The sequence below is a fragment of the Podarcis pityusensis genome, assembly GCF_964106645.2.
Source record: "Podarcis pityusensis genome assembly, chromosome: 3".
Taxonomy (NCBI): Eukaryota; Metazoa; Chordata; class Lepidosauria; order Squamata; family Lacertidae; genus Podarcis; species Podarcis pityusensis.
In genome coordinates, this window is record NC_138026.1 from 10,414,764 (window position 1) to 10,442,541 (window position 27,778).

At 44.6% G+C, this 27,778-nt stretch overlaps 1 protein-coding gene across 2 annotated transcripts; it reads right to left on the reverse strand.

The window, feature by feature from the left end:
• Nucleotides 1–27,315, reverse strand: LOC308473576 (beta-soluble NSF attachment protein). 2 transcript variants are annotated; one of them, XM_080999323.1, is made up of 12 exons: nt 27,029–27,315; nt 20,895–20,974; nt 19,554–19,670; nt 17,449–17,495; nt 17,239–17,316; nt 16,802–16,857; nt 16,325–16,409; nt 14,242–14,346; nt 12,519–12,587; nt 7,994–8,044; nt 3,993–4,100; nt 1–3,416 (listed from the first exon to the last, which is right to left on the reverse strand). In XM_080999323.1, the coding sequence occupies exons 1-11, from the start codon at nt 27,133–27,135 to the stop codon at nt 3,996–3,998; spliced, it is 900 nt and encodes a 299-aa protein (XP_080855449.1). In that variant the 5' UTR covers nt 27,136–27,315; the 3' UTR covers nt 1–3,416; nt 3,993–3,995. The 2 variants fall into 2 exon arrangements, with proteins under 2 accessions (XP_080855449.1, XP_080855448.1); XM_080999322.1 differs by having other exon boundaries at nt 1–4,100; nt 27,029–27,310.
• Nucleotides 27,316–27,778: the final 463 nt, after the last annotated feature.

Consider the following 27,778-nt stretch of genomic DNA (forward strand, 5'->3'; position numbering starts at 1 on the left):
TTTTGTTGTTACAGTGGGCAACACACTCTTTAATGACAATTCTCATGATAAAATAGCAACGCAAAAAGCCGAAAGCCTCATATCCAGCCACAGCCCCTGTCAGTTAAGGACCAAACCCAGACCCCTGGTGGCTGCAGCCATTATGGTAGTATTTTCCAGCTGTTGAGTCGAGTGCAAAGACAAGACAAAGCTTTGCCATTTCTCTGCATCTTGTTACAAAATAAAGCAACCCTACAGTGCCTGTACAACATCAGCGATGAATGAATCTTCGGTTACACATTCACTATAGTTTCATAGATTCCTATACCACAATAGTACGTATGAACATACGATGGCCGTTGGTCTATGTTTACATACAGGTAAATCAGAAATAGCTCTTTACCATCACGGGCAGTCTGTGAGGATTAAAGCAACAGAGGGGAATTTCGTTTGAAACATTTCTTGAGCTAGACAGAGGAAGCTATAGCTGAAAACCACGAGCCTGAAAAGCTGGGCCGGTGCCAGGAGTCAATTCTCTGCACACCATCAGGCAGACAATTGATGGGCTTAGCATCAATCACAGGTTGGGGAGAAGGGGTTGGAGCTGCAGTCCTCTCCACTGGCCCCCAACCAGTGACTGACACTACAAAATTGACTACACCGACCATGTGATTGTTGACTAAGTCCTCAGGCAACGTGGGAAGCCTTAGGGTGTGGATGGGGACAGGGACAAGAAGGTTCCTCGTGTGGCAGCATTTTGATCTGCTCTGAATAGTCAGAGGAACGTGCTTTTGTGTGCATATTACCCACACAGAACGAGAGCCATTTACTTAAAGTAAGCCCCACAGAAGACAAGAAGACTAGTGTGGGGTTTGTGTGTCTTGCGGTAATACCGTAACCTCTTACAAGGACCGGAAGAAGCACATTTGAACAAGTAACACAACACAGACAAATAATGGTTCCGTGCCTGCACACAGAAGCCTGTAGCAACTGAAAAGTGTGGTTTTCGGAGACATGACTAAAAAGGGGTGTGCCACAATTTAAAGAACAGCTAGGTCTGTCTGAGAAAGAAAAATAGAAATCTACATATATATTTTATTACATTTACAGCTGGTCTTTCTGTGAGGAGGGAACCCCACCTGGGCACTGACTCACTCCAAACCTTAACTCAGGGCTGCCATACACCTGGAATTTCCTGGACATAGCTGATATTCGTCTGTTGAAAATGGTGTCTCCGCGTTCCATATCCCAAGTATTGTTTTTGGGGCGTTCCCCTCCCCCCCCCCAAAAAAAAGGTAAAAATGTTTTTGGAGATTTTGCTGGGGGAAAGCTCAGCAACTCTGCCTCCACCCCCCGCCAGCCCAAATCTCAACAACTTTGCCAAAAAAAAACCTCAAAAACTTTTGTGTCCGGATTTATATGGCAACCCTAGTTGAGCTTCAACAGGTTGCTACATCACATACCTCAAGACTAGGAATGGGAAATGTGATTCTTCCAGATGTTGGTACACAGCCAATGATCAGAGATGACGGATAGCTGGAGTTCAACAGCACTTGCAGGGCCACAGGTCCTCCACTCCTACCATAGCCAGACCATGGATATAGTATTTGCACAACCATGCATAGCCTTTGCAAAAAACACTTGTTCATTTCCCACCTAGATAGGAGCCTCTCTCTCCTCTCGCCATCAGCTACTGGGCACTGACCCCCTGCAACCACTGATCCACGCCTGCATTCCACAAAAGGCCATCTGGCAAAAGCTTGCTGCCGTTTCCCAGCAGAAAGACACAGCGGGTTGGATCCAAACCAGGCTGGTTGCGCTAAAGTCTCCCTGAAATCAAGGTAAAAAGTCAAGTCTTTATTCAATCGAGTCCTTCAATGGGAAGGAAGTTCTACGAACCTAGCCTGGAACCAACCCAGCAGGAGGGTAGCAGTTAATGGGAAAGTCAGTGGCAATGAACTCTTTTGAACAGGTCAACTGATAGCTGAACTGCTAAAGTAGGCCAGTAGCAAATTACTAAGGCTATATACACACACACACTTTGCAAAATATACAGCAAGCTGGGTTCAGATTTGGGCAGAATGAGACAAGAAGAGTAGACTGCTTCCCTCTGCACTGCAGGCGATGGGGGGTGCCATTTATTTTATTTATTTTTAACCCTAGCCCAGCAGGCAGGAAGATTCTAACCCAGGCTGTTGGCTAGCACACTTTGCTTGCAGAGAATTTATACAGTGGGAAACCCCACCCCTACCTGCAACCGTAAGCCCATTCAATCATGCCATTCCCTTTATTCAGCTGCACCTATAGAGCAACTCTGGAAAAGCACACTGGCTCTTCTGCTATGGAAAGGCTGACAGCATTTTTCAACCTTGATTTTTTTATTTTGGTAGTTCTACATGCTACAAAGCACACGCCCAGAGACACACATATGCACACGGCATATAGAAAAAAACCACAGGCTTTCCACCAGCACGACTGAAAACGCACCGGAACTCACAATTTCACACACACGCACATGCACACACTCCTGAAAGAGCAGTCTAAAATACAGCTGGTTTATGACTACCGGTGTGTCATAAACAATATATACACTCTCATGGATCAAAGGTGTAAAACAGGCATAGGCAAACTCGGCCCTCCAGATGTTTTGGGACTACAACTCCCATCATCCCTGACCACTGGTCCTGTTAGCTAGGGATGATGGGAGTTGTAGTCCCAAAACATCTGGAGGGTCGAGTTTGCCTATGCCTGGTGTAGAAGCTCCCAGTTTGGAAAAGAAAATGTCGCCACAGAAATGGGGGGGGGGGGAATTTGCTTGTTAGTCACTTTAAAAAATGGTAGTATTCACCCCCCCTTCCCCCCCCCTTTTGAAGTGACTCATAGTGTTTACGTTTCTGGACCCCACATATTCACAACCACCCTGACTGAAACTTCCGCAGGGCAACTCCAACACACGTAGGTTTGTGTGAAAGCCAGAACCGTATCACATCACTGCTTATGTTCAGATCTTTTCAGACTACTGATGCACGTGGATTGCATCAGCGCTGCTGATCATAATTGGCCAAGCAGGAAGAAGCAAGGAAAGAGCAGGGCAAACGCGTCGAGAATTGCACCACCGTCAGTAGTCGCAAATTATGTAACTAACATTTAGAAGAAACCCTTCCGATTCATTCATGTCGTCCAGATAGACAGACGTTCCCCCTGTAAGTCGTGTAATCACTTCGGCTAAGGTCAAATTTGCATTCCAGATGGTTCATACTCTTGCTTGTTTTTGAGCCAGAGGAGGCTTAATATAGATACACTTTGGATCCCTGCATATACTTACAAAGCAGTAAACCCCACTGAAGCCGATGGGACTTGACTCAACAGGAATAGGATTGCAATAGGCAGGGATCACAGATTTTGTCATCTCAGCGTTTGTGACTCGGCCACATTTCCTAAGCAGGAATGGAAATCACACTTAAAACAACACAATTTGATATAATATGTGTCTATTAATGCAAGAGAAATCTCTGAAGGGCCCAAATAAATTTTAGTTGATGAACTCATTTGTCCAAAAATAACCATACTCTTGGAGGGAGACTCACAGTAAGTGTGCCTAAATTTCAGGTTGGCTAGCATTTCATGTCAACAGACTGGATTTATAAGACACAATGAATAAGTCGAGAGAGAAAGTCCAATTGAACACAGGGGGCTTCCTTCTAAGTAAAGATGCCTTGCACTGTAAGGCAGCAATCCTATGGACAGTGATGCGGGAAATGCTGATCTCAGAGGGTCTTACTTGCAAGTAAATATGCATAGATCAGGCCGCATTTAGAAGGAAAACAAAAACACGAGGGCTTGAAAATATATATAGTTCATGTCCATAGTTACACCGAACGAGCCACAACAGGGTACTAAACAAGACACCAGTCAGTTAAGCTAGAAGCATAGATCCAAGTATCCCATAATGGTCCTTGGCCACAACACAGTATACTTCAGCAGACATGTCACGTGCCACAAATTGTACTGACAATTCACTTGAGGTCCCCGTCAGTGTCTTCCTGAATGGATTTCTTAATGCGAAGCAACATGGTCGTCAGCCACTGATCCAAGCGAGATATTGAATCAAACTCCTTAACCTAATTGGAAGAGGGTAACATAACCGGTTAGAAAAGCGAGTACAGTTGTACCTTGGATCCCGAACGCCTTGCAGGTCAAACATTTTGGCTCCCAAACGCTGCAAACCCAGAAGTGAGTGTACCAGTTTCCGAATGTTCTTTGGAACCTGAACGTCCGCCGCAGCTTCCGATTGGCTGCAGGAGCTTCCTGCAGCCAATTGGAAGCCTCACCTTGCTTCCCAAACGTTTTGGAAGTCGAACGGATTCCGGAACGGATTCCATTCGATTTCCAAGGTACCACTTTACAAAGACAAAGTGCACATATTGTTTTCAATTACCGTATTTTTCGCTCCATAAGACGCTTTTTTCCTCTTAAAAACTAAGGGGAAATGTCTGTGCATCTTACGGAGTGAGTGTGTGGTCCATGGAGCTAAACTGCCGGAGTGCGGCATGCTCCTGAGCTGCTCTTTGGGGCTGGCGGGGGGGACCCAGGGTGCTGGCAGAGCAGCCGGGGCTTCCCCCTCCATCCCCGGGAGCAGCGGGCAGGCTGCGAGCAGATGCACACTCCTGAGCCGCTCTTTGGGGCTGGCGGGGAAAACCCCGGGTGCCGGCAGAGCAGCTGGGGCTTCCCCCTCCAGCCCGGACAAGCTCTTGCTTGGCCACGCACAGCCTCCCCAGCCCAGGGGAGGCTGCCCGCAGCGAAGCCAAGACAGCTAGCGGGATCGTCTTATAAGCGGGTGCGTCTTATTGTCTGATGTGTCTTATGGAGCGAAAATACGGTGTTTTCAGAATATGACCCAAAAGAAAAATAGAAGGGTTCTGTGAATCCATCCTGTGAGGCAGTGGGGGCGGGGCACAAGAACTTCCATCTGTGCAACAGGACTTCCTTTCCCCTCATGCCCCCCCCAATCAGATTTGGGGGACTAGATTTGAGGCGAGTGTGCTTCCTTGGGCCACTGAGATGACTTCATTGGATACAAATCAACGTTATTTTGGTCTTTTGCTCACTAACAAATCATAAATAGATATGAGAAACTAACTCTTTTCAACTATAAAACAACTGCACAGTGTAAGTGGCCTTCCTCGGCCCATGTGCAAGTATAGCTTTGGAGAGTCTAAAAATTGGGAAAGAGGAAGCACAGTGCGTCAAGCCTCCCTTTAAGACAGAGAGCAAAAATGTGGCAGGCTTCCTTGCAGCCTTGTATTTAAGCACTTGTCTGTATGCACCTGCAATGAAGAATTCCATGCAGGCAAGTGAATGGGCTTCCATGTTTTAAAAGACACATAGATTGAGGAGATTTCACCCCTCCCATACCCAAGAATCTCCTGATGATCTCCTGATGGTCTCTGCTGACTCTCCAGAGAGGAGGAGGCGTGTCCTGCCCATCTACTTATTCTGCCCAGCAACATATCAGTGTGTGAGAGAGAGAGTCAGTCAGTCAGTGTATCGGAGAGAGTGAGAGTGTTAGAGATCCTAGAGATAAGATTGCTGCTAAGAGCAGCTGCAGACTCTCAGTGTAGCATTGATTTATGCTTAGAATATTCAGCTCTGTATATAGCTTTGTATCATAGTTGTAGTTATAGAATAAAAGGAAAATATTCTACAGAGCTGCTCTCCGAGTGGTTTATACTCTGCAAGACTCTGCAAAACTCTGCTGCGCAACGACTGTATTATTGAGACAGTGAATCTGGTGCTCTCAGCTCTAAGCTGTGAGTCCACAGCACTGTGACCTGTTCCTGTGAGAAAGGAGGTCTCTGGCGGTGCTACCCAGCTCGCCTAGCCCAGTCGGGGTTGAGGTACATGAGTCCAGTCGGCGCACTGGCTCTAGGGCAATGCTGACATAGATTGGAACAGATTACAAGTCAGTCATGACTCAGCTCAAGTCCCACTGATTCATTGAACTAATTCTATACAACAGGCATGGCCAACTTCAAGTAGGCTGTGATCTACTATCCAGTATCAAAAGCTGACAGTGATCTACTGTACCACACTCTCCCATTGTCATTCTTCAACTTAAACTCTTACATTTGGCTGAGCTTATGATAAAAATAATAACAAATGATAGTCGCTTCCATAAAACCTGAAAAGTTCGTTATAAATCAATATATTTTTTAAAAATACCTGTTTTGTATACTTGTAATTGTGTGTTTCTATAATACTTAAAGAAAATAACATTAAGGACAGGGACCTCCATAATCAGAACATGATGCACAGACTGTGGTTCACAAAAGCTTGTGCCATAATAGATGTGTTAAGTCTTTAAAGTACCCCAGGACTCTTGCTGTTTTTCAAATGAGTCAGGGGCACATGTCAACCACAGCGGTTTCCCCCGTACAGTGGTGCCCCGCAAGACAAATGTCTCGCAAGACGAAAAACCCGCTAGACGAAAGGGTTTTCTGTTTTTCGATGCGCTTCGCAAGACGAATTTCCCTATGGGCTTGCTTCGCAAGACGAAAACGACTTGCGAGTCTTGCGATTTTTTTCGCTCCCCCCCCCTTTTTCTAAGCCGCTAATAGCCTTTTAGCCGCTAAGCCTTTAATAGCCGCTAAACCGCTAATAGCGCTAATCCGCTAATAGGGTTGCTTCGCAAGACGAAAAAACCGCTAGACGAAGAGACTCGCGGAACGGATTATTTTCGTCTTGCGAGGCACCACTGTAGTTTGAAAGAGAAATTGGGTAAACTCAACTGCAGAGTTGACAGCCTTCAAGCACCACCTTAAGAACTGGGCAAAATCTGTAGAAGCCCTTTCTCCTGGATCCAACCAACCCCTTCCTTTTGAGTAAACCCAAATCAGGCCTTTCTCTCTCCGAGGAGCCAGCGCGCCTAGCGTCTCCGTCTGTGTACGTCTGTGCCTCCCTGCTCTCAACTTGCGCCCACTCGCTTCTCCTTCTGCCTTTGTTGTGTGCCTGCGTCTTTCACGCCCAACTTTGGAACCATCGCCATTCTGGCTGGCAAGGAGCATGCTTGGAGAGGAGATGGGCTTGTGGGGGTGGGCAGAAGAAGGCTTTTCTCTCCTGGCCTGTGATCGACAGAAATCAATCCAGCGACTGACCAGTCGATCGCAATCAACGCGTTGGACATGTCTGCTATACAATTACCGTATTTTTCGCTCTATAAGACGCACTTTTCCCCTCCTAAAAAGTAAAGGGAAATGTGTGTGTGTCTTATGGAGCGAACGCAGGCGGGAGACTCTGCTCAGCGCTCCCTTTAAAGAGCCGCGTGGAGCGTGTGTGCAGCTCTTGGGGGCTTTTCCCCGAGGACAACCCTTCTCCCTCCTTGGGGAAAAGCTCCCAAGAGCCGCACACATGCTCCGCGTGCTCTTTAAAGGGAGTGCAGTTCTTGGGGGAGCCTTAGCCGCATGCAGCCTCTCCTGGGCAGGGGGATGAAGGCTCCCCCTGCCTGGGAGAGGCTATGCGGCTATCCCATAAACCAGGACAGCAAGTGGGATCGCTGCACAGTGATCCCCCTTGCTGTCCTGCCTTCTGGGATTCAGAATTTTTTTCCCCTTGTTTTCCTCTTCCAAAAACTTGGTGCATCTTATGGTCTGGTGCGTCTTATAGAGAGAAAAATACGGTGCCTGAAAATGCACTCCACTGAACACCCACACAATACATTTAAAAGAGCACTGCTCCCCCCAGAGCTGTAGTTTACACCTCAGAGAGCTATAATTTCCAGCACCCTTAACAAGCTACAGTTCCCAGGGTACTCTGGTGAAAAGCCGTGTGCTTTAAATGTATGGTGTGTAGGTAACGGAAGTGACCGCCTAAGATTGTACTGTTAATCTGGAACCAACTCTGTGTCTCTGTTGCTTCGAATGCGCTGTGGTTACAACAGTGCTGGCTATTTTACTTTTTTTTTAAGTTGGCCCTATGAAACCTGCCCCGTGTCCAAGTAAAACAGAAGTCTACTTACCGCTTCAGTGTAAGCTTCACAGTTTTGTTCCTCGTGAGCTTCCAGTAATTTCTAGCAGGATGACATGAACAGATTAAACACAAGAAGTGACAATGTTACTGTATCTCTCAAGGAAGACGGACTTGTTAAGTAATCCTGTTTGCGCTCTGTAAAACTGAAAGAGGCCTTTCGCAACTTGAAGGCGTTTTAAAAACTACCAGGTAATGTATCCCTTCAATTTAGCAATAACCTGTTACAGTGGTACCTCGGGTTAAGTACAGTGGTGCCTCGCAAGACGAAAATAATCCGTTCCGCGAGTCTCTTCGTCTTGCGGTTTTTTCGTCTTGCGAAGCAAGCCCATTAGCGGTTTAGCGGATTAGTGCTATTAGCGGCTTAGCGGGCTTAGCGGATCAGCTGATAAGCAGCTTAGTGGCTTAACGGATCAGCTGTTAAGCGGCTTAGCGGATCAGCTGATAAGCGGCTTAGTGGCTTAACGGATCAGCTGTTAAACGGCTTAGCGGATCAGCTGATAAGCGGCTTAGTGGCTTAACGGATCAGCTGTTAAGCGGCTTAGCGGATCAGCTGATAAGCGGCTTAGTGGCTTAACGGATCAGCTGTTAAGTGGCTTAGCGGATCAGCTGATAAGCGGCTTAGCGGATCAGCTGATAAGCAGCTTAGCGATCAGCTGTTAAGCGGCTTAGTGGCTTAGCGGATCAGCTGATAAGCGGCTTAGCAGCTTGGGAAAAAGGGGGGGGAAACCCCGCAGGAACTCGCAAGACATTTTCGTCTTGCGAAGCAAGCCCATAGGAAATTCGTTTTGCGAAGCACCTCCAAAACGGAAAACCCTTTCGTCTAGCGGGTTTTCCGTCCTGCGAGGCATTCGTCTTGCGGGGCACCACTGTACTTAATTCGTTCCGGAGGTCCGTACTTAACCTGAAACTGTTTTTAACCTGAAGCACCACTTCAGGTTCTTAACCTGAAGCTAATGGGGCCTCCTGCTGCCACTGCGCCACCAGAGCACAATTTCTGTTCTCATCCTGAAGCAAAGTTCTTAACCTGAAGCACTATTTCTGGGTTAGCGGAGTCTGTAACCTGAAGCGTATGTAACCTGAAGCATATGTAACCTGAGGTACCACTGTATATACAAAGCTGTTTATCCCAGGACTATTGCTGGATTTGAAGGGCTGGATGGGGTGCCTGCATAAGCAACCATCATCACAGTGATTATGACCTCATAGTCAGGCAGAGACATGTGGGGAGTTGAAGTGTCAGAAAATATTTACATGGCGCTGTGGTCCCCATCCCTAGGAACTAGGTCTATCTATGCCAGGGGAAGAAAGCTGTCTTGTTCTGCATCAGAACCTTGGGTGATATAGCTCAGTACCAACTAGAAATGTAAAGGCCTTGGGGAAAACCCAGAAAATTTGAAAGTAAAAAAATCCAAGTATTTCCCCCCCTCCTCAATTTTCCAGAAACAAATAGGGGAAAGATGGAAATATGGGGGGAAGGGAGAATTGTGTCCCTCCCAGTTTTTCTTTTTTTTAATTTTTACTTATGATTTTCAATTTTATACATTTCAATAATTTTACATTAATTTTAACATTTTGATGCTCGACTCCCTTCCCCCCTCTTTCTGCAGTTCTTTAAATTTATATTTTTCTTTTCTGCATATTCCAAATTAACTTAACAATCATTTATTCATTTCCCTTTAATGTACACTCTTATCAAGCTGCAGGTTATTACAATAATCCTGCCAACTTATCTGTTTACAGTTTATATGTAAATATTCAATAAACCATTTCCATTCTTTTATAAAAAGTTTGTTAGCTTGATATCTTATTTTTCCAGTAAGTTTTGCCATTTCTGCGTATTCCATGTTTTTGTATCCATTCTTCTTTCATTGGGACTTCTTTCCATTTGGGGGCAAATAACATTCTTGCCGCCGTAGTCGCATAGATGAATAAATTTCTATGCAGTTTGGGTAGTCCCTATAATTCCCAAAATTATCATTTCTTCTTTCTAGTCCTTCACATCTCTAGTCCTGCTCAGAGTGCCTCCTCCAAGGTTTCAGACACGAGTCTTTCCCAGCCTACCTGGAAATTCCAGGGACTGAACCCGAAAACCTTCTGCATGCAAAACATATTCTCTTCCACTGAGCTGTGGCTCAGAAAGATGAAGTTGGGGGGAGAGTCAAGGGATGAAGGGAAGAAGGGGTTGGGTGAACGCAAGACTATAAAAAAAGTGGGCTGAAGTGGTACCTCGATCAGGAGCAGAGCCTATAATAAGCTTGTGAGAGAGGAAGGGCATACTGATTGTGGCGTTTGCCCGTTCATTTAGAAAATGTTTGAATGGGGGGGGGGAGAGAGAGAGAGAGAGAGACAGGGTTAAAACTATAGACCAATAGGAAAGCCAGAGGCGGAGCCTACCTGTGTATAAAAGGGCTTAGCCCAAGGTTTGAGTGAGTTGTTGTTGGAAGTTTTTGTTGGGTAGTTGGTTGGTTTTAGTGGGTTGACTGGGTGGGAAAGGCAGTTGGGGAAGCAGTTGGTAGGCAGTTGGTAATAGAGAGACAGTTAGGGCAGTGGGTTCTTGAGTGAGGGGAGGTAGAAGAGATAGAGGAAAATAAGATTAAGAAAGTCAAGAGTAACAACGTTTGGAATGCCGTAAAAGTAAAATACACTCTTCTTTATTTACTTGAGAACCTGACTGAGACTGAAGTGATTTTACCAGGGAGGACCTGGTTGGTGGCAGCGGATTAGTGGTGTACGGGTCAATAGTCCGTGAGACAACCTGGGGCTCCGTACGAACGCCACACTGATAAACAAAGGCCTACTTGTGAGTATCAGAGTGGAAGAGGAAATGAATGTAGCTTGGAGATCTGTTTACAAGGCCTAGTATTTAAGCCCTTGAAGCCATAGGAAACAAGCAGGCATGGAAATGGATTGCAAAGTATTGGAAGACACAAGACCTACCCACCCTGGAAGAATGGCAGATGAAGGTGATGGACTACATGGAATTGGCGGAAATGACTGGCAGAATCCGAGACCAGGGAGAAGAGTCAGTGGAAGAAGATTGGAAGAAATTTAAAGACTATTTACAGAAATACTGCAAAATCAATGAATGCTAGAATGATATTGGATTGAAGTTAAGTGGTTTCTAGCTGTAATGGTATAAAAGAATATGAAAAAATGGATTTTTAACAGGTAAAAATTTAATGTTATAATATATTAAGATTAAAGATCAGGATAAATTAAGGAGGGAAAGGAACTGCTGAACTAACAAATTGAACTGGAATACAAAAAAGGGAGGTATGAGGAGGTCCAGGAAACAAGCAAATGAAAGATAAATGATAGAAAGATTGAATTGTTTTTAACTATTTTTATTTTGTATTTTTTCTTCTTTTTCTTTTTTCATTTTGTAACATTGTGAAAACCCTAATAAATATTTATATATATATATAAAAGGAAATGTTGCAGGCCACTGGAAGAAGTCACTAGTAGGCTAGCAAAACCATTTTTGAGGCTAGCAAATGTGGTAGGTTTATTCAAAAGGAGTGAGGAGGAAAGATCTCCGGAGCTTCTCCAGAGCCAAAGGAAGCACAGAAGTGAGGAGGAGGGGAAACGCAGACCCCTTTCCCTCTTTCTGAGGCTGGGGTGGGGAATCTTGAGCCTGCCAGATTTTGTTGGGACTACAATTCCCATCAGCCCCAGCCAGCATGGCCAATGGTCAGTAATGGTGGGAGTTGTAGTTCAACGGCATTTGCACCCCCTCCCACCCTGATTATTACTTATTATACATATACATTTATTAAGAAACCAAAAGCATTTTTACTTGGCATTGTAGGAGATGATATAAATAGAAAGGATTGTAAGTTTTTATATGCAATGACGGCAGCAAGAATATTATTGGCACAAAAATGGAAGCAAGAAGAATTACCGGCAAAAGAAGAATGGAGGATGAAACGGATGGACTATGCAGAATTGGATAAACTAACCGGAAGAATTCGAAACCTGCGGGACCAGAGATTCACACAAGACTGGTGTAAATTTACGGACTATTTGAAAAGTAATTGTGATGACCAGATTACGTTTGTAGGTTTGCAAGAAGTTTTGTGAGGTAAATTATTTCAAAAATGGTTAAAGAGGTGGATTGTGCGTTAAGATAAAGGCAATAGGAATTTAAGAAATGCAGAAGAAATGATAAAAATGGTGGATCATCAGAGGTGCTGATGGAAGTCCAAAAAGATTGTATAAGATGTGAAGTTCTGTGCTATGTATTATAATTGGTATGTTGAAATTAATAAAAATTATATATATATAGATTATTACTTATTAACAACAACCAGTACAGCACATCTTCAAATCCCACCAAAAGAGATTATTCGTATATGGCAACTGCCATTCTTTCCCTCTGTTTGCAGGCTTCGTATCTCCTTTATCCACACGCCAGGAATCTGGCAATCTCCAAGTGACAATTAGAATGCTACAAGAGGAAATCCAGCAACGCTTTTCTATTTTTAACCCGTTCAAACATATGCAGTTTCACGTACTTTCAATAGTTTACACTCCCTTGAATCTGAGAAGGCCGGGAACATTTCTTCATACTTCTCCAGAGCAAGCTGAAAGAGAGCAGCAAATTATAAGCTTCCAATTTCATCAAGCCAGGCAGATTCCCTGCATATCATCTAAGGTAAAGGTAAAGGGACCCCTGAGCATTAGGTCCAGTCGTGGCTGACTCTGGGGTGGCAGCGCTCATCTCGCTTTATTGGCCGAGGGAGCCGGTGTACAGCTTGCGGGTCATGTGGCCAGCACGACTAAGCCGCTTCTGGCGAACCAGAGCAGCGCACGGAAATGCCGTTTACCTTCCCGCTGGAGTGGTACCTATTTATCTACTTGCACTTTGACATGCTTTCGAACTCCCAGGTTGGCAGGAGCAGGGACCGAGCAACGGGAGCTCACCCGGTCGCGGGGATTCGAACCGCCAACCTTCTGATCAGCAAGTCCTAGGCTCTGTGGTTTAACCCACAGCGCCACCCGTGTCCCATCTAGTTTAGCCCTTAAACCTACCAGAAACTATTTCTTGGAGATGGATCACAATGCAAGGGTTGAAAAAAATTAAAATTACTTAGCACATTTGGACAAATGCATTTAGAATCTGAAAGGGTATGGTGAGAGGCACTTGTATTTGCTTTTTATAAATAGGACAGTCCTGTGTTACAAACTTACGTCTGTTTTAATTTCAAACCTGAAACTACACCTCCATACTTGAAACAGACAGGACTGGCTTTAGACATATGTGATTGCCATCAAAGGTTTAAGGCAAGAAGACACAAGGCAATTGTGATGACTCTTCTTGCCTCATAGTCGCACATTACCATAAGCAAGCACAGAAAAGGACATTCAAGTAGGGCAGGTTTTTGTAGTCGAGCCCTGGTTTTGTAAATAATCATTTAAGAACTCCCATTGCTTCATAACCATCGTTTTGGATTTTCTCCTTATTCTATCTGTCAGTTTTGCTAATTCCAGGTACTCGCAAAGTTTCCCCAACCATTCTCTTTTTAAATCTGGTTGTGTTTATAATAATCTTGTGCGTAATATAAAAAACACAAAGTGAGACATTAAGGAAATCCAAAGGGAAAATATGAAGAACAGAGGTTCTGACGAACGGATTATTAAAAACGTGTGAGGTAAATGGTGGAAGTCTTTATATATATATATATATATATATATATATATATATATATATATATATATATTATTTAAGGTAGATAAGGGCAAGATAATATTATACAATTGAATATAAATATAGATGGGAAATGGCTATGCACTGTGAGTACTTATCTACTTTTAAAATTTTTCACCTATGATCTTTTTCTTTTACTTCTTTAATTTTTTTGTTCTTTTTTCTGATATCTTATCTTTCATTTCACTGCTTTATTGTGAATAGCATTTTATAGAGGTATAAATAACTGTAAATATGAAGAGAGACAAAATATTCTCTAGTTTTTTCCCCTTGGTTAGATGTATTTTCTTTTTCTTTTGTATTTTCTTTTGTTGTGAATATATATGTTTTCTAATTTGTACTTAATAATAATAAAAAAAGGACATTCAAGTAGGGCTTGTACAGTGATCACTTGTCATTGCAGAAAGAACAGCAGTATGAGCAGATGGTATTGATGGTTTAACATTAGTCAACTGATTCTGTACATTCTTTGTACAAACGAGGGTGCATCTTGGCCTATACAACGATGGTACTTAGTGAGTTGCACTAACCTTAGCATTCAACTCGTCAACTATAAAGTGACACAGGGCAGCTTTAAAGAAGTAATCTTTTGCACTGTGCTTGAGTAATGGATTATCCATAGTGCTTGTTCCAACCTAAAGAGAGCAAACAGACATTTAGCCCAATTGGGAGCAGTAAAATCCGAAACGCTATTATATCTTCCAGTCCCTTGTGATTCCCTTTCATTGTATTTGAAATGCCAGTATTTTGTTGTCCCAGAACTCCAGACTTAACTTTGTTTATAATAAGAAGAAGAAGAAGAAGAAGAAGAAGAAGAAGAAGAAGAAGAAGAAGAAGAAGAAAAGGTAAAGGTAAAGGGACCCCTGACCATTAGGTCCAGTCGTGGCCGACTCTGGGGTTGCGGTGCTCATCTCGCTTTACTGGCCGAGGGAGCTGGCATACAGCTTCCGGGTCATGTGGCCAGCATGACTAAGCCGCTTCTGGCGAACCAGAGCAGCGTACGGAAACGCCATTTACCTTCCCGCCAGAGCGGTACCTATTTATCTACTTGCACTTTGACATGCTTTTGAACTGCTAGGTTGGCAGGAGCAGGGACCGAGCAACGGGAGCTCACCCCGTCACGGGGATTCGAACCGCCGACCTTCTGATCGGCAAGTCCTAGGCTCTGTGGTTTAACCCACAGCGCCACCCGCGTCCCTTAATAATAATAATACATTAGTTTTAAAAAATTATTTCAATTTCACAACACATTTCACTCTACCACAAATAGTGAACTATATTTTATACGCCAAGAGTCATATTCTCAGTACAGTACTGTGCAACACAATAGCATCAGTAATGATGATCCAGTGTTGTTTGGATACTGAGCTTGTCAGAGCATGAGACTCTTAATCTCAGGGCTGTGGGTTTCAGCCCCACGTTGGGCAAAAGATTCCTGCATTGCACGGAGTTGGACTAGATGATCCCCGTGGTCCCTTCCAACTCTACGATTCTATGAAAGCCCCTGGAAGTGATCCCATTGGGGAAAGTACATGGGAACTCATAAATACTGAGGTGGCGTGGCACAGACTTTGTCATCCTTCTGGAACCATACAAAGACATTTGTACTCTTCTGGGCATTTGGGCAGCACTAATGGTCCAACTTTGGGTCATTTATATTTGCTATTCGCTCTTTTGTGGGTGGGGTGGTTATTTGATGTGGTTTTTGAGGATCAACATTTACATTTTGTTTCATTTTAAGGCCCATTAGCCTTAACAGGCCAATATTACAGGAAAACTGGTTAAAAACTGAATTCCCAAGCGTGTAAAACAGCAGTTCTCGCTGAAGCAGAACTAGCAGCATGGCTTCTGCAAGAGTAAGTCCCGCCTCACTAACCCTTTCTATTTCTTTGAAAGTGCCAATAAGCATATAAAGAGAGGCGATCCAGTTGACATTCTGTACATAAGACTTTCATAAAGCTTCTGACAACTCCTGAGTAAGCTTAATAATCATGGAATAAGTGGAGAGGTCCTCCTGGGGATCAGTAACTGGTTAAGAAATGAGCAGGAATAAATGGACAATCCTTTGGATTGTATGCCTATGATTTATTCTCTCCCTTTTGTGACATTGAATGTGGCGAACTGAAGTGAAGGCCCAAGACAGGTGTTGATCATCATGTGAGCTGCGCACAGGTGGGCTGAAGCGAGCTACCACCATTCCTGTGGAGCCTCCTTTTATTGAGACAAATATGCAAGCCAGGCAAATACACTTTGGGCTGTGACCTTTACACATCTTCCGTCCCGAGATCGTGGGGTGGTACAAAGCTATTTTGGCACCTGTTCCACAGCGTCATTTTCCCCTTGCACAGTGTATGACGAAAGGAGACAAAGGTCTCATGGAAAAGGGTTACAGACAGGACACCGCTGACTGCTGAGATCGCAAAAGGTCAGGCAGAGGCGGAAGGTCAGGCAGAGGTGGAACGATGTACAGACAGCTGTGGCTTGTCTGGGGGGGGGGTTTCCCTGCACCCCAAGGTCACGCGTGCAGGCAAATTGTGGCTGCCTGCAGGTGGGGAAGTGTGCTACCTCCGGACCCCACTGCCCCACTCCGCGATATCCCTACAGTGAACCTACCTGTTCAAAGAGTTCAACTGCCTTCTGATATTGCTCTAACTGAGCAGCATACCCAGCCACCTTCAGCAGACATTTGTTAGCAGAACTAGAAGCAAGAGGTAGAATTAACTGAATTGCACAGAAGTAAGGATTTCTAAACAAATGCAAAATGGAGCATTGTACGACTGATGAAGAAGCTTTAGTTCCTTAGGAAATTATTTGACCCCATGCATACAGATGGAAGAACACTGGTATTCAGTCATCATATGATAGATCTTTATCAAGGGAAACCTGTGGCCCTCCAGATGCGGTTGGACTACAAATCCAATCATTCTTGACCAATGGTCTTTGCTCTTTGGGGCTGGGGGGGGGAATAATTTTTTCCCCTTTATTCCCCCCCCCCCAAAAATAAGTGTGTCCTATGGGCCGGTGCACCCTATAGGGCAAAAAATACGGTATACACTGAACACTAAGAGTAGCTATTTTATGAAAACTTGCCTGTTGGATTCTTCCCCTTTGTAGTAATCTGCAGCCTGTTCATAATGGGCAATAGCCTAAAGAAAGCAAAACAGTGGCTTTTCATAACTTATGCAACACTGAAGAAAACAAAAACAAATTTCAAACTAGGAAAGGATAGAAAATAAAACAGCCAGTGTCATAGGTGGAGTGGCTGTATTTCTAATGTACTTTTATTGCCTTTGCTAAAAGGATTCCTCTTCATCTGAAAATATATTCTTGTATACTTCCCACTACCACTGCCACCATTTGAGTAAGCTTGCTGTGTGTGTGGCTTGCTGTGTGTGTATTCTGTGTGCTTGCTGGGCTATGTCTGTGCTCAAGGAAGTATGCACAGGGTTGCAATCTAAATATTTTCAGACTATTCTGACAGTGTCTTAACATGTACACAAGGGACTCAGATAACTTAATGGGCATACCTTTTCAATGTCCACGAGCTCAGACTCATAAATCTCCGCAATGGTAATGTGATGCTTGGCCGCAATAGTAAATCGGCCCTAGGAAAAGAAGTAGTTGACCTAATTATTCTCTTTTCAACGCCAACCACAAAGACAGCTGAACCAAAGAGTTAACACCAAACTGCACGGTCACGAACTGGAATCCCAACCCTAGCACCTAGGGTTTCTTACCATGTCTGTGTAAATATCGATGGCGGCATTTAAGCAGTTGATAGCCTCTGTACCGTATGCATTTTAGGGGGAGATAATGAATAAAATCAGCTCAGTCATTCAAACATGGTTTATTTCACAAGTACAAGGAACTAGCTTGCTCAGCTCATTAGACTCAGCGTTCAGAACCTCAGTAATTCTTAAATTCTAATAGCGACTCAACCCATTCACCCTCAGACATATACGTAAGATACTGATGCCCCTTGCCAGAGATCCCTTTTGAGCACAGGTGCTCTGACATAATTATTGGAAGTCTCCCTTCTTCAAGAGCTTCTCCATATACTTCCACTGAGGGGACTGGCTGACAAAGACACCAGCCACCTCCAATGAAAAGAACATGGACACATGTTCAATATATGCGCCCCGGCACTCATGTGCAATGGAGGTTGTGCCATTATGGTAAACAGGCAAATGGCCCCACCAATTTCAGTTTGCCCTCAGTCAGCCCCCACCTGCCTGCCTTCTTATAGCCAGTTGATGAAGCAACATGGGCTGTCATTTTTCTCCTTCTTAGTCTCACTTTTTCCCTTGTAGAACGCAGCAGGGAGGAGGAAGGGGGCAAAACTAGAATTACCGTATTTTTCGCTCTATAAGACACACTTTTTCCCTCCTAAAAAGTAACGGGAAATGTGTGTGCATCTTATGGAGCGTACACAGGCTGCGCAGCTATCCCAGAAGCCAGAATAGCAAGAGGGATCGCTGCATAGGGATCCCTCTTGCTGTTCTGGCTTCTGGGATTTGGAATATTTTTTTTCTTGTTTTCCTCCTCCAAAAACTAGGTGCGTCTTATGGTCTGGTGCGTCTTATAGAGCAAAAAATACGGTAGTTGGCTCAGCCTGTAATTGACTCTGGCGCCATCTACTGCTGTCCTCCCAGCCGTCCCAGTCCTAATTTGTAATACTACTACTAATAATTTATTACTTATATCCCGCCCACTCTGGGCGGCTCCCAACAGAATATTAAAAACACAATAAAACATTTGTAGGCTGCAATATTTGCGTCTTCAAACTGAATTAAGGCATAGTCAATTCATACAGGCCCTTGTATACGTGACACACACACACACACAAATCTGTGTGTACTATTGCAACAAGCCTAAGACTCATTCATTCTCTTCCCATCACATATAGGACCTTTAATATAAGCCAGGATCTATGCATGTAAATATCCACATGAGCATGGATAATCTTAGCTGGAATACACATAGCCTGGGTGTTAGTAAAACCTTTAAAATGGCATGAACAGTCAGAAAAAAACTGTCATTGATTAGCAAATGTTTAGGCATATTTTGTTTGGGGAAAACATTAAGATTTATTTTTTAGAAACAGGTATCATGATATAGTATTATTTTTCACTATTCTTTAAGGGGGGAAACAGTTTGGAAGGATTAATGTTTTATTATGCATCCTAGCACAATATATGTGCAGTAAACCCTATGCATGTCTACTCAGAAGCAAACCACACTAAGTTCAATGGGGCTTACTCCCAGGTAAATATGTATAGGACTGGAGCCTTACACACTTTTCAGTATCCTTAAAAGTCAGCTATATGTCAGATAAAACACGTAACTTTAGAAATTATCTGATACTTACCAATGAAGTGAAGGGAAGTCCGAGGCTCGGAGGAGCCTAAAATAACTGTGTACTATATATATGATTCTTGTAACAGCTATGTTATATGCAACTTATGTAATCTAGACTGTATATATGTATAATCAATGGAAAATTAATAAAAATGTATAAGCAAAAAAAAAAAAGTCAGCTATATGTCATTCAACAAACCCATTCATATCCCACAATTATTACTGACCCCACTGCACATAAAACAATTGTGTGAAATGGACCTAACACTACATTTATTCCGAGTTTCCCATGGGACCTTTCAGGACTGCTCATGATGATATATTATTTTCAGGAGAGTACAGTTTCATTTGGCTGCCTTGGCTTAGGAAAATCTCCAAGCTACAAACGGTAGAGCTTTATATGTAATCGTCCTACCTAAATGCCTCGTTCAACATAGGTAAATACCAACCTAGACAGTTGTACTATGCACAATATGCGTCTTACCTTGGGGATCTGCCTTTTTGAAAGCATTGCCTGCGTCTACAAAACAGGTTGCTGAATCATGTTTACTCTGTAGTTGCATGTGGAGTTTGGCTGCCTGACAAAATGCATTTCCTGCAGCTGGAAAAGAAACAGTCCCCAAATCACATGATCTCTAGACAATGTTATAAGAAGCCATTTGAATGACAAATAGGACAATGATCTCTCCCACACACCCCCGCCCACAATATTTTCCTTTGGAAATACAGAATTCAGGCTCACACTGAAAGATAGCCCATTATTTGCTCTAGCTTGGAAGAGTGCAGATGTTTCTGAAGGACAGCTTGCAATGATTGTTGTAATTTTCTCTGTTCTGGATCTGTCTCTGAATTAATTACAAAGCGCAAGATGTTCTTATGTTCTTCAGGGGTGGGAAGAGATGCATTTTAAATAAAAGCACACATTCTACTCATGTAAAAACACCAGACAGGCCCCACAAATAACCCAGAGATGCATTTTTTAAAAAGGACACATTCCACTCATGTAAAAACATGCTGATTCCCGGACCGTCCGCAGGCCAGATGTCGAAGGCGATTGGGCCGGATCCGGCCCCCGGGCTTTAATTTGCCTACTCATGATCTAGAGAGCCACAGGTTCCCTACCCCTGCCATTCTTTTAAAGGAGTTTTAATTATCACAAATAAATCCTATGTAGCAATGCAATTGTTCCAGGGAGAAATATACTACACATTCACAAAGACCGTGAGAAAGGTGTAGAAGAAAGGGAAACATTAGAAATTATGCAATATTTTAAGTATACAACTCTAGGGTAAAAATGACGGCTAGAGGACCAATGCGGAGAAGGCATCTGTTTATAGATGACATGCAAAAGGCAATAAGGGAAAACAAGACACATTGATAGCTTAAATGAATTTTACTAGTGTGCAGCCAATCCCTCCACAAGTTTCTGTCAAATTAACCTATCCAGAAATAATGAGTTCTGAACCAATCAAGGGCTGAACTGAAAGCAAGGGAAAGTAAGGGCTTCTGAATCACCTCCATTTCGTCTTGGGAAAAGGGAATGAATCATCAACAAACAGCAGAGTCATTATCTAGCATACACAGAGATGGGTGGTTTTAAAAATTCAATGCAAGCAAACCATGACTTAGGCTATCAACCAAAGGGGAATGGCTGCATCATACACTGTAAGGGCTTGCATGTGAAATTAAGGAATGTTAATTCTGATCAAACAGCTGGAATAAATTACCCCATATATCTATGGGGCATCATGAAGTTATATGGGAGCTCTACAACTATCCATTGGCCTTCTCCTTCTGCAAAGGAAGAAAACATTTCCATACATACCATTCCAGTTTTTGGCTATCTTGAACATATTTGCAGCTCTGGTATACATTTCACATGCTTCTTCTACCTTTGAATTTCCTCTATGGGGAAAAAAAACCAGAAAGAGAAAAGGAATTGGAAGGAGGCAGATATTTCTAATGCTATGAAACATCCAGGTATGAAAGGGACGTCTCAACCTGATTCCATGACATAAATGGTTTACATTACACAACTGTGAGTCCTTGGTAGTTGACTGCACAATGAATGCTCTACCTTGCACAATGAAAGCCTGAAGACAACAGAGAGATATGGGCATTTTTACTAATGTGATCCAGACACCACTATCAGAGGAGGGGTACAATGAAGAGGGGTCTTTCAATGAAGAATTGGGAAGACCAGATTCAGGGATCATCCGAGGAAACAGCCTCCAAATGAATTAACCCCACCGCCAAATAAAACTTTCAAAGGATAGCTCTGGAATCCAGGTACACCTCTATCCTCTCCCCCAAAGGAGGCAGCTCTGAGCCCCAGAGGACTTATCCCAGAACTACCTGCAGCTTAGGGACACGGGTGGCGCTGTGGGTTAAACCACAAAGCCTAGGACTTGCCGATCAGAAGGTCGGCGGTTCGAATCCCCATGACGGGGTGAGCTCCCATTGCTCAGTCCCTGCTCCTGCCAACCTAGCAGTTTGAAAGCACGTCAAATTGCAAGTAGATAAATAGGTACCGCTCCGGCGGGAAGGTAAACGGTGTTTCCGTGCGCTGCTCTGGTTCGCCAGAAGAGGCTTAGTCATGCTGGCCACATGACCCAGAAGCTGTATGCCGGCTCCCTCGGTCAATAAAGCAAGATGAGAGCCGCAACCCCAGAGTCGGTCACGACTGGACCTAATGGTCAGGGGTCCCTGCAGCTTGGAAGAGTCCCTTTCCACTGCTGCTCTACCTCATCCATGGGCAACAAGAGGCTTCTCAGTCCTACCAGAGCTTCAGACTTCAAAACAGTATATGGTCCCTTTCAGCGTAGACAACTTTGCTCTGAGGAAATGGAACTTGAGATACCCACACAGCTGCAGCAGTCCAGAAGCAACCCTCTAAGGCAGCGGTTCTCAACCTGTGGGTCCCCAGATGTTGTTGGACTACAACTCCCATCACCCCTAGCTAGCACGGGCAGAGCTCAGGGATGATGGGAGTTGTAGTCCAACAACATCTGGAGACCCACAGGTTGAGAACCACTGCTCTAAGGACACTGATGCTTTGACCTTGTATTGAGCCACCACAGAGAGCTGTCCGTGGTCCTGACCACATTTAGCCCTTGAAGCCTCATCTCCCAGGGCCTATTCTGTCACTTTAACTACTATTCCACCTTGACTCTCGCGGTGTATCTTTTGCTGTGGACATACCAGTCTCTCTCTCTCTCTCTGTGTGTGTACGAGTTAATGCCAAAAATGTATTTTGATGAGTTATGGTTCCATTATACCATTATTTCACATAATGAAATAACTCATGCTACCAGCATGAGTTTGACCAAACTGCGGGAGGCAGTGGAAGACAGGAGTGCCTGGCGTGCTCTGGTCCATGGGGTGACGAAGAGTCAGACCCGACTAAACGACTAAACAACAACCTATGGCATTGGAACAGTAAGGACATGGGTAATTTTCTAGCAAACATGTGCTTTAGTAGCTGGTTTAAAATTTGGTGTTTCTGCAGTAGTAGATTAAGTCCTGGTTTGCCAGCTTTCACAGCAGTCCAATATAATAAAGAGCTAGAAGACGAAAGCATTTTGGGAAATATGCAGTAATGGGTTAACTGCAATTAGAAAACTATATCAAAATTGTACCAATGAAGAGTTATAGGGAAACTGTTGAAGAAACAGGTAGTCATTGTATTCCCTTATGTCAATACTTTCACGTACAACATATAATTAGTAACTTATTCATTAGTAACTCTCCGTAGCTCCCTGCGCAACTCTACAAATTTCAGGGTAATGATTTCTAGCAAGCCAGCTGTAAAAATCTTGAGCCAAGTATATAAAATCACAGCTGATCTAGGCATTATGAGGCACTTACACAGATTAGTGACTAAAAACCTTATGCAAATTATGGCACAAGAAATGTGAGTTTGGGTGTGGAAAGGCATCCTACAATGTGCACAAAAAATTATTAGAAACGGCTGTTTAAATGGTACCAGACTCTACATAAGATGAGTCAAATGTAGAAAATAAATGTTGCAGATGTAGCTCGAATAGATTGAATATTCTTCATGCATTCCGGACTTGCCCTAAATAAATCAGGCTTTCTATAATATAGAAATATAATATATTTACTAACTGTGGTCCATTCAACCATTAGTTATGGCTAGAACAAATTAATACTGGAGAAGGGATGCGGGTGGCGCTGTTAAACCACAGCGGCCAAGGGAGCCGGCGTACAGCTTCCGGGTCATGTGGCCAGCATGACTAAGCCGCTTCTGGCAAATCAGAGCAGCGCACGGAAACGCCGTTTACCTTCCCGCCGGAGCACGCGGAGCACCACTGCGGAGCACGCCCCGTGCTTCGGGCAGATGTCCGCAAGCCTTGCGCGCCCAGCGGGAGGTCTTCCCTGGGTCTTCCGGGGGAAATAAATTTTTTCCCTTTATTTCCCCCCCCCCCAATCTAGGTGCGTCCTATGGGCCGGTGTGTCCTATAGGGCGAAAAATATGGTATCTACTTGCACTTTGACGTGCTTTCGAACTGCTAGGTTGGCAGGAGCAGGGACCGAGCAACGGGAGCTCACCCCGTTGCGGGGATTCAAACCACCAACCTTCTGATCAGCAAGTCTCGGGCTCTGTGGTTTAACCCACAGCGCCACCTGCATCCCTATATTTTTAGGTAGGGTTGGTAAAATTCCCCAGTCTGAAACTTGAGAGAGCTGCTGTGTGTGAGTGTTGACAATACAGACTGTTGGTCTGCCTTGCTATAAGGTAGTTTTGTATGTTCTTATGTTCCGATACTGTAACTCTGTGCAGAAACTACCTTTCTTACACCTCTTATTTTAAAAAAAAGACAATAAAACAGTTATCTTCCTAAATATAAACAGAAAGGAAAAAGTTAAATCAGTTCTGTAGTTATCTATTGGCAAAAATCCGGTTACACTTGACAGCTCATCTGCTGAAGAAATATTGGAAGAGAATTATTATGATGGACTGCTATCAAGTAGTCTTATGAACACGGTGTTCCCTTGAAATAATGTCATCATAAATGCTTGTAACAGCAAAATGTAACATAAAAACAGCCATGGCTGTTTAAAAAGAAAGAAAGAAACTCAAGGTCAACTGTAAGGACCCAAACTGATTTGTCGAGACCAGAGCACATATTTTCTCTGTAAAATTCACCTCCTTTCCTAGAGAGCAGGCGTTCGTAAATCCAGTTGCTTTAACAAACCTGGCACAAACTGAAGATCTAATCTCTTTAAGAACAAAATGAGATATCCATTTGAATTAACGGATTAGCGGAATCAGATGCATGATTGCTAATTAACCAATAATCTGAGAAGAACTTTTTCAAGGTTTGCCTGATGTAATGTAGAAATCAGGTGCTGCAAGGTGCATCACCAAATATCCCAGTAAGAAGAAGAGGTTACAGAACAGCTAAATGATTTTCAGAACTTTGCCCTCGTAAAAACCTTAGAAGCAACAGATGAAGTAGCAAACATCAGACTCTTGCATTGCAGGCAATTGGACTAGATCAGTATTTCCCAATGGGGGGTTCAGGATATTCTAAGGGGGGCACAGGTGAAAAATGTGTAAATGGGGAGGGCCCACAGCATGAGGCTGGGGGGCCACAGAGGAAAGTGGAAACAGAGGAACAACACAGATTGTTGTTTACGGAAAGTATCTTTCTATTTTCTATTTTTTCTTTTCTTGTTTTCTAAATATTGTTCTACAATGTGTGAATGATTGTGTTTATATGCATATGTTTGAAATTTGTCTTTCTTTGACATTCTTGTATTATTTAATAAAATTAATTTTAAAAAAATTTAAAAAGAGAGAAGGCGATTGGGCCGGATCCGGCCCCCGGGCCTTAGTTTGCCTATCCATGGCCTAGTGCTCCTTTTCACCATGTGCACTTTCTTGGAGTAAGGTAAAGGAGCCCCTGACCATTAGGTCCAGTCGTAGCCGACTCTGGGGTTGTGGTGCTCATCTCGCTTTATTGGCCGAGGGAGCCGGCGTACAGCTTCCGGGTCATGTGGCCAGCAGGACTAAGTTGCTTCTGGCGAACCAGAGCAGCGCACAGAAACGCTGTTTACCTTCCCGCCGGAGTGGTACCTATTTATCTACTTGCACTTTGACGTGCTTTTGAACTGCTAGGTTGGCAGGAGCAGAGACCGAGCAACGGGAGCTCACCCCGTCGCGGGGATTCGAACCGCCGACCTTCTGATTGGCAAGTCCTAGGTTCTGTGGTTTAACCCACAGCGCCACCCACGTCCTTTCTTGGAGTAGTCCAGGTTTATTTCCAGCAGGAGAGGGCGATCAGCTCCTGTCTTAACCAGTAGGGGCCTCTGTTTCAGAACCCCCAGGTCAGGTAAGGGCACTAATGGGGTAGCAATGGGTAGGGCTGGGTGAGCCCGAGATGCTTGTTGCTGCTGCCAGAGCTGGGCCCAGTGGTAACCTGGGCCTGACTCTGCAATGCACAGGGTGAAATCCACACAGGGTCATCTGGTTAGGGGGGAGCAGAACCTCAGATTTGTATTGATATGTGTTACGTACTGAGCTGAATCCTAGAACAATAGGATCCAGAATGCAGCAGTCTGATTGGTCCGCAGGTGCCACCCAATCCAGCTCCAGGTGGAAATGAATCAGCGACCTGATTGGCCTGCAGGAGCAGCCAATCAGGCTCCTGGAGGAAGTGAATCAGCAACCTGATTGGCCCTGCAGGAGCAGCCAATCAGGCTTCTGGAGGAGGTGAATCCGCAACCTGATTGGCCTACAGGAGCAGCCCGGAATTAGCCAATCACACAGGGCCCATTTTGTAAATAATGTATATATAGCTAGACGTTTTGGGGAAAGTTTCATTTATTGCTACTATCAGCTGAATAAAGAGCATGAAATTCACACTCGACTCCGAGTATATTTCAATATGTATTGATTTTTAATTATTGGGGGAACAGCTGCTCCCCTTGGCTACGCCCATGGGGGGGGCCACAGGAAGGAAACAAGCTCAGAAGGGGGCCACGGTCGGAAAAAGGTTGGGAAACACTAGATTAGATCACACACACACACACACACACACACACACACCCTGTGGTCCCTTCCAACTCTACAATGCTATGATTCCATTTGAGCCGGTGATGATGATTCATTAAATTTGTATACCACCCTTCCCTCGCAGATCCCAGGGTGGTTTTTGTGGGGTTTTGCAGTTTATTTCCTCCCTACTGTACCCACACCTGCCAACTGAGAAGAGGACATCATCCCATGCGCGGATTCATACTGAAACACGGATGGCGATGATGCCGCCACAACTCTGCTAAGTCATTAAGGCAGTCCGAAACTACCTTAAGTCCAATTAAACAGGAATTGTTCCCAGCTCAGCGTGCGATGCTCCTCTGCAATCTGTCCTTGCCTTATAGACACTGCCATGTCACAGCCCCTGCCATTCCATGGCCTTTGGAGTGCCAGGATGATGCCCACAAAAAAGTATTATTCATTATTATTATTATTATTATGATTACTCCTCCTCCTCATCTGTCTATGTAGAGACAGGCAGGTGGGCAGAAATCATAGCTGTCAACGTTTCCCTTTTTTTAAGGGAAATTCCCTTATTCCGAATAGGATTCCTCGCAAGAAAAGGGAAAAGTTGACAGCTATGGCAGAAATACATCCTGGCGACGGAGGCGAAGCCGGATCAGGATCCATCCCTGCCCACTTCGCGCAATCTTCTAGCGGGATCTGCTCGACGGTCGCAAAGGGGAGGGAGATCCGTTGCCCCTCGGCTCTCCTCTAGACCCGTCCTGTCTAGATCCTCTAGATCCATCGCCCGCAGACGCGGATCGACCCACCTCCCGCACCCAGCGGGGCCTAAAACCGAGCGGCGGCGGCGGCGGGTCCCCGCGAGGGAGGATCCCTTCCTTCCAGGCCTCGAGAGGCGATCCCCTCTGCCCGATCCCCCGGCCCGCTCTCACCCGAAGAGGCCCCTGAGGAAGGAGTGCGAGGACTTCACCCTCTTCTCGGCCTCGGCCAGGAGATGCGCGGCCTCCCGCTCCTTGCTGCCGGCGGTGGCGGCGTCCATCGCGGATCCCTTGCCTTCTGCGTGTGGCGCGGCGGCGGCGGCGGCTGAGGAGGAGGCGGAGGGGGGCGGCCGGCGACCAGGCCCCTCCGGATCCAGCTCCGCCTCCTGCGGCTGCGGCGGCTGCTTCAAACCCCCCGGCCTGGGAATCTACCCGGCGTGTCTCCGCGGCCGCGCAGGGTCTCGCTAGATCCGGGATGGGATCGCGCCGTTCGAAGGGATCCCCGACGGTCATCTAGTCCAACCCCGCGCGCGCCGGGTCGATCGATCCCGCTTTTCTCCCTCGGGTAGCGCGAAGTGGGCAGGGATGCGTTTCTGCTCACCCTCCTGTCTCTACACAGAGATCAGTAGTAATAATAATCATAATAATAATAATCATAATAATAATCATAATAATTAATAATAATCATAATAATAATAATACTTTTTTTATGGGCATCATCCTGGCACTCCAAAGGTCATGGGATGGCAGGAGCTGTGGCACGGAGATGCCTACAAGCAGTGCCGAATTTACGCATAAGCTATAAACAAGCTATAGCTTAGGGCCCCACTCCATTGGGGCCCCCGAAAAAATAAAAGGGGATAAACACTGGATGTACATTTCCAAAATATAAGATTAAAAAACCAAAAAAATAAAACCTAGATA

Excerpts from the sequence above, each read along its gene's own strand:
- LOC308473576 (XM_080999323.1), bottom strand. The coding sequence starts at position 27,135 with ATGGACGCCGCCACCGCCGGCAGCAAGGAGCGGGAGGCCGCGCATCTC. Across the intron at positions 20,975-27,028 it reads TTCCTCAGGGGCCTCTTCGG|AGGAAATTCAAAGGTAGAAG; the intron begins GTGAGAGCGGGC and ends TTTTCCCCATAG. Across the intron at positions 17,317-17,448 it reads TCGATATTTACACAGACATG|GGCCGATTTACTATTGCGGC; the intron begins GTAAGAAACCCT and ends TTCTTTTCCTAG.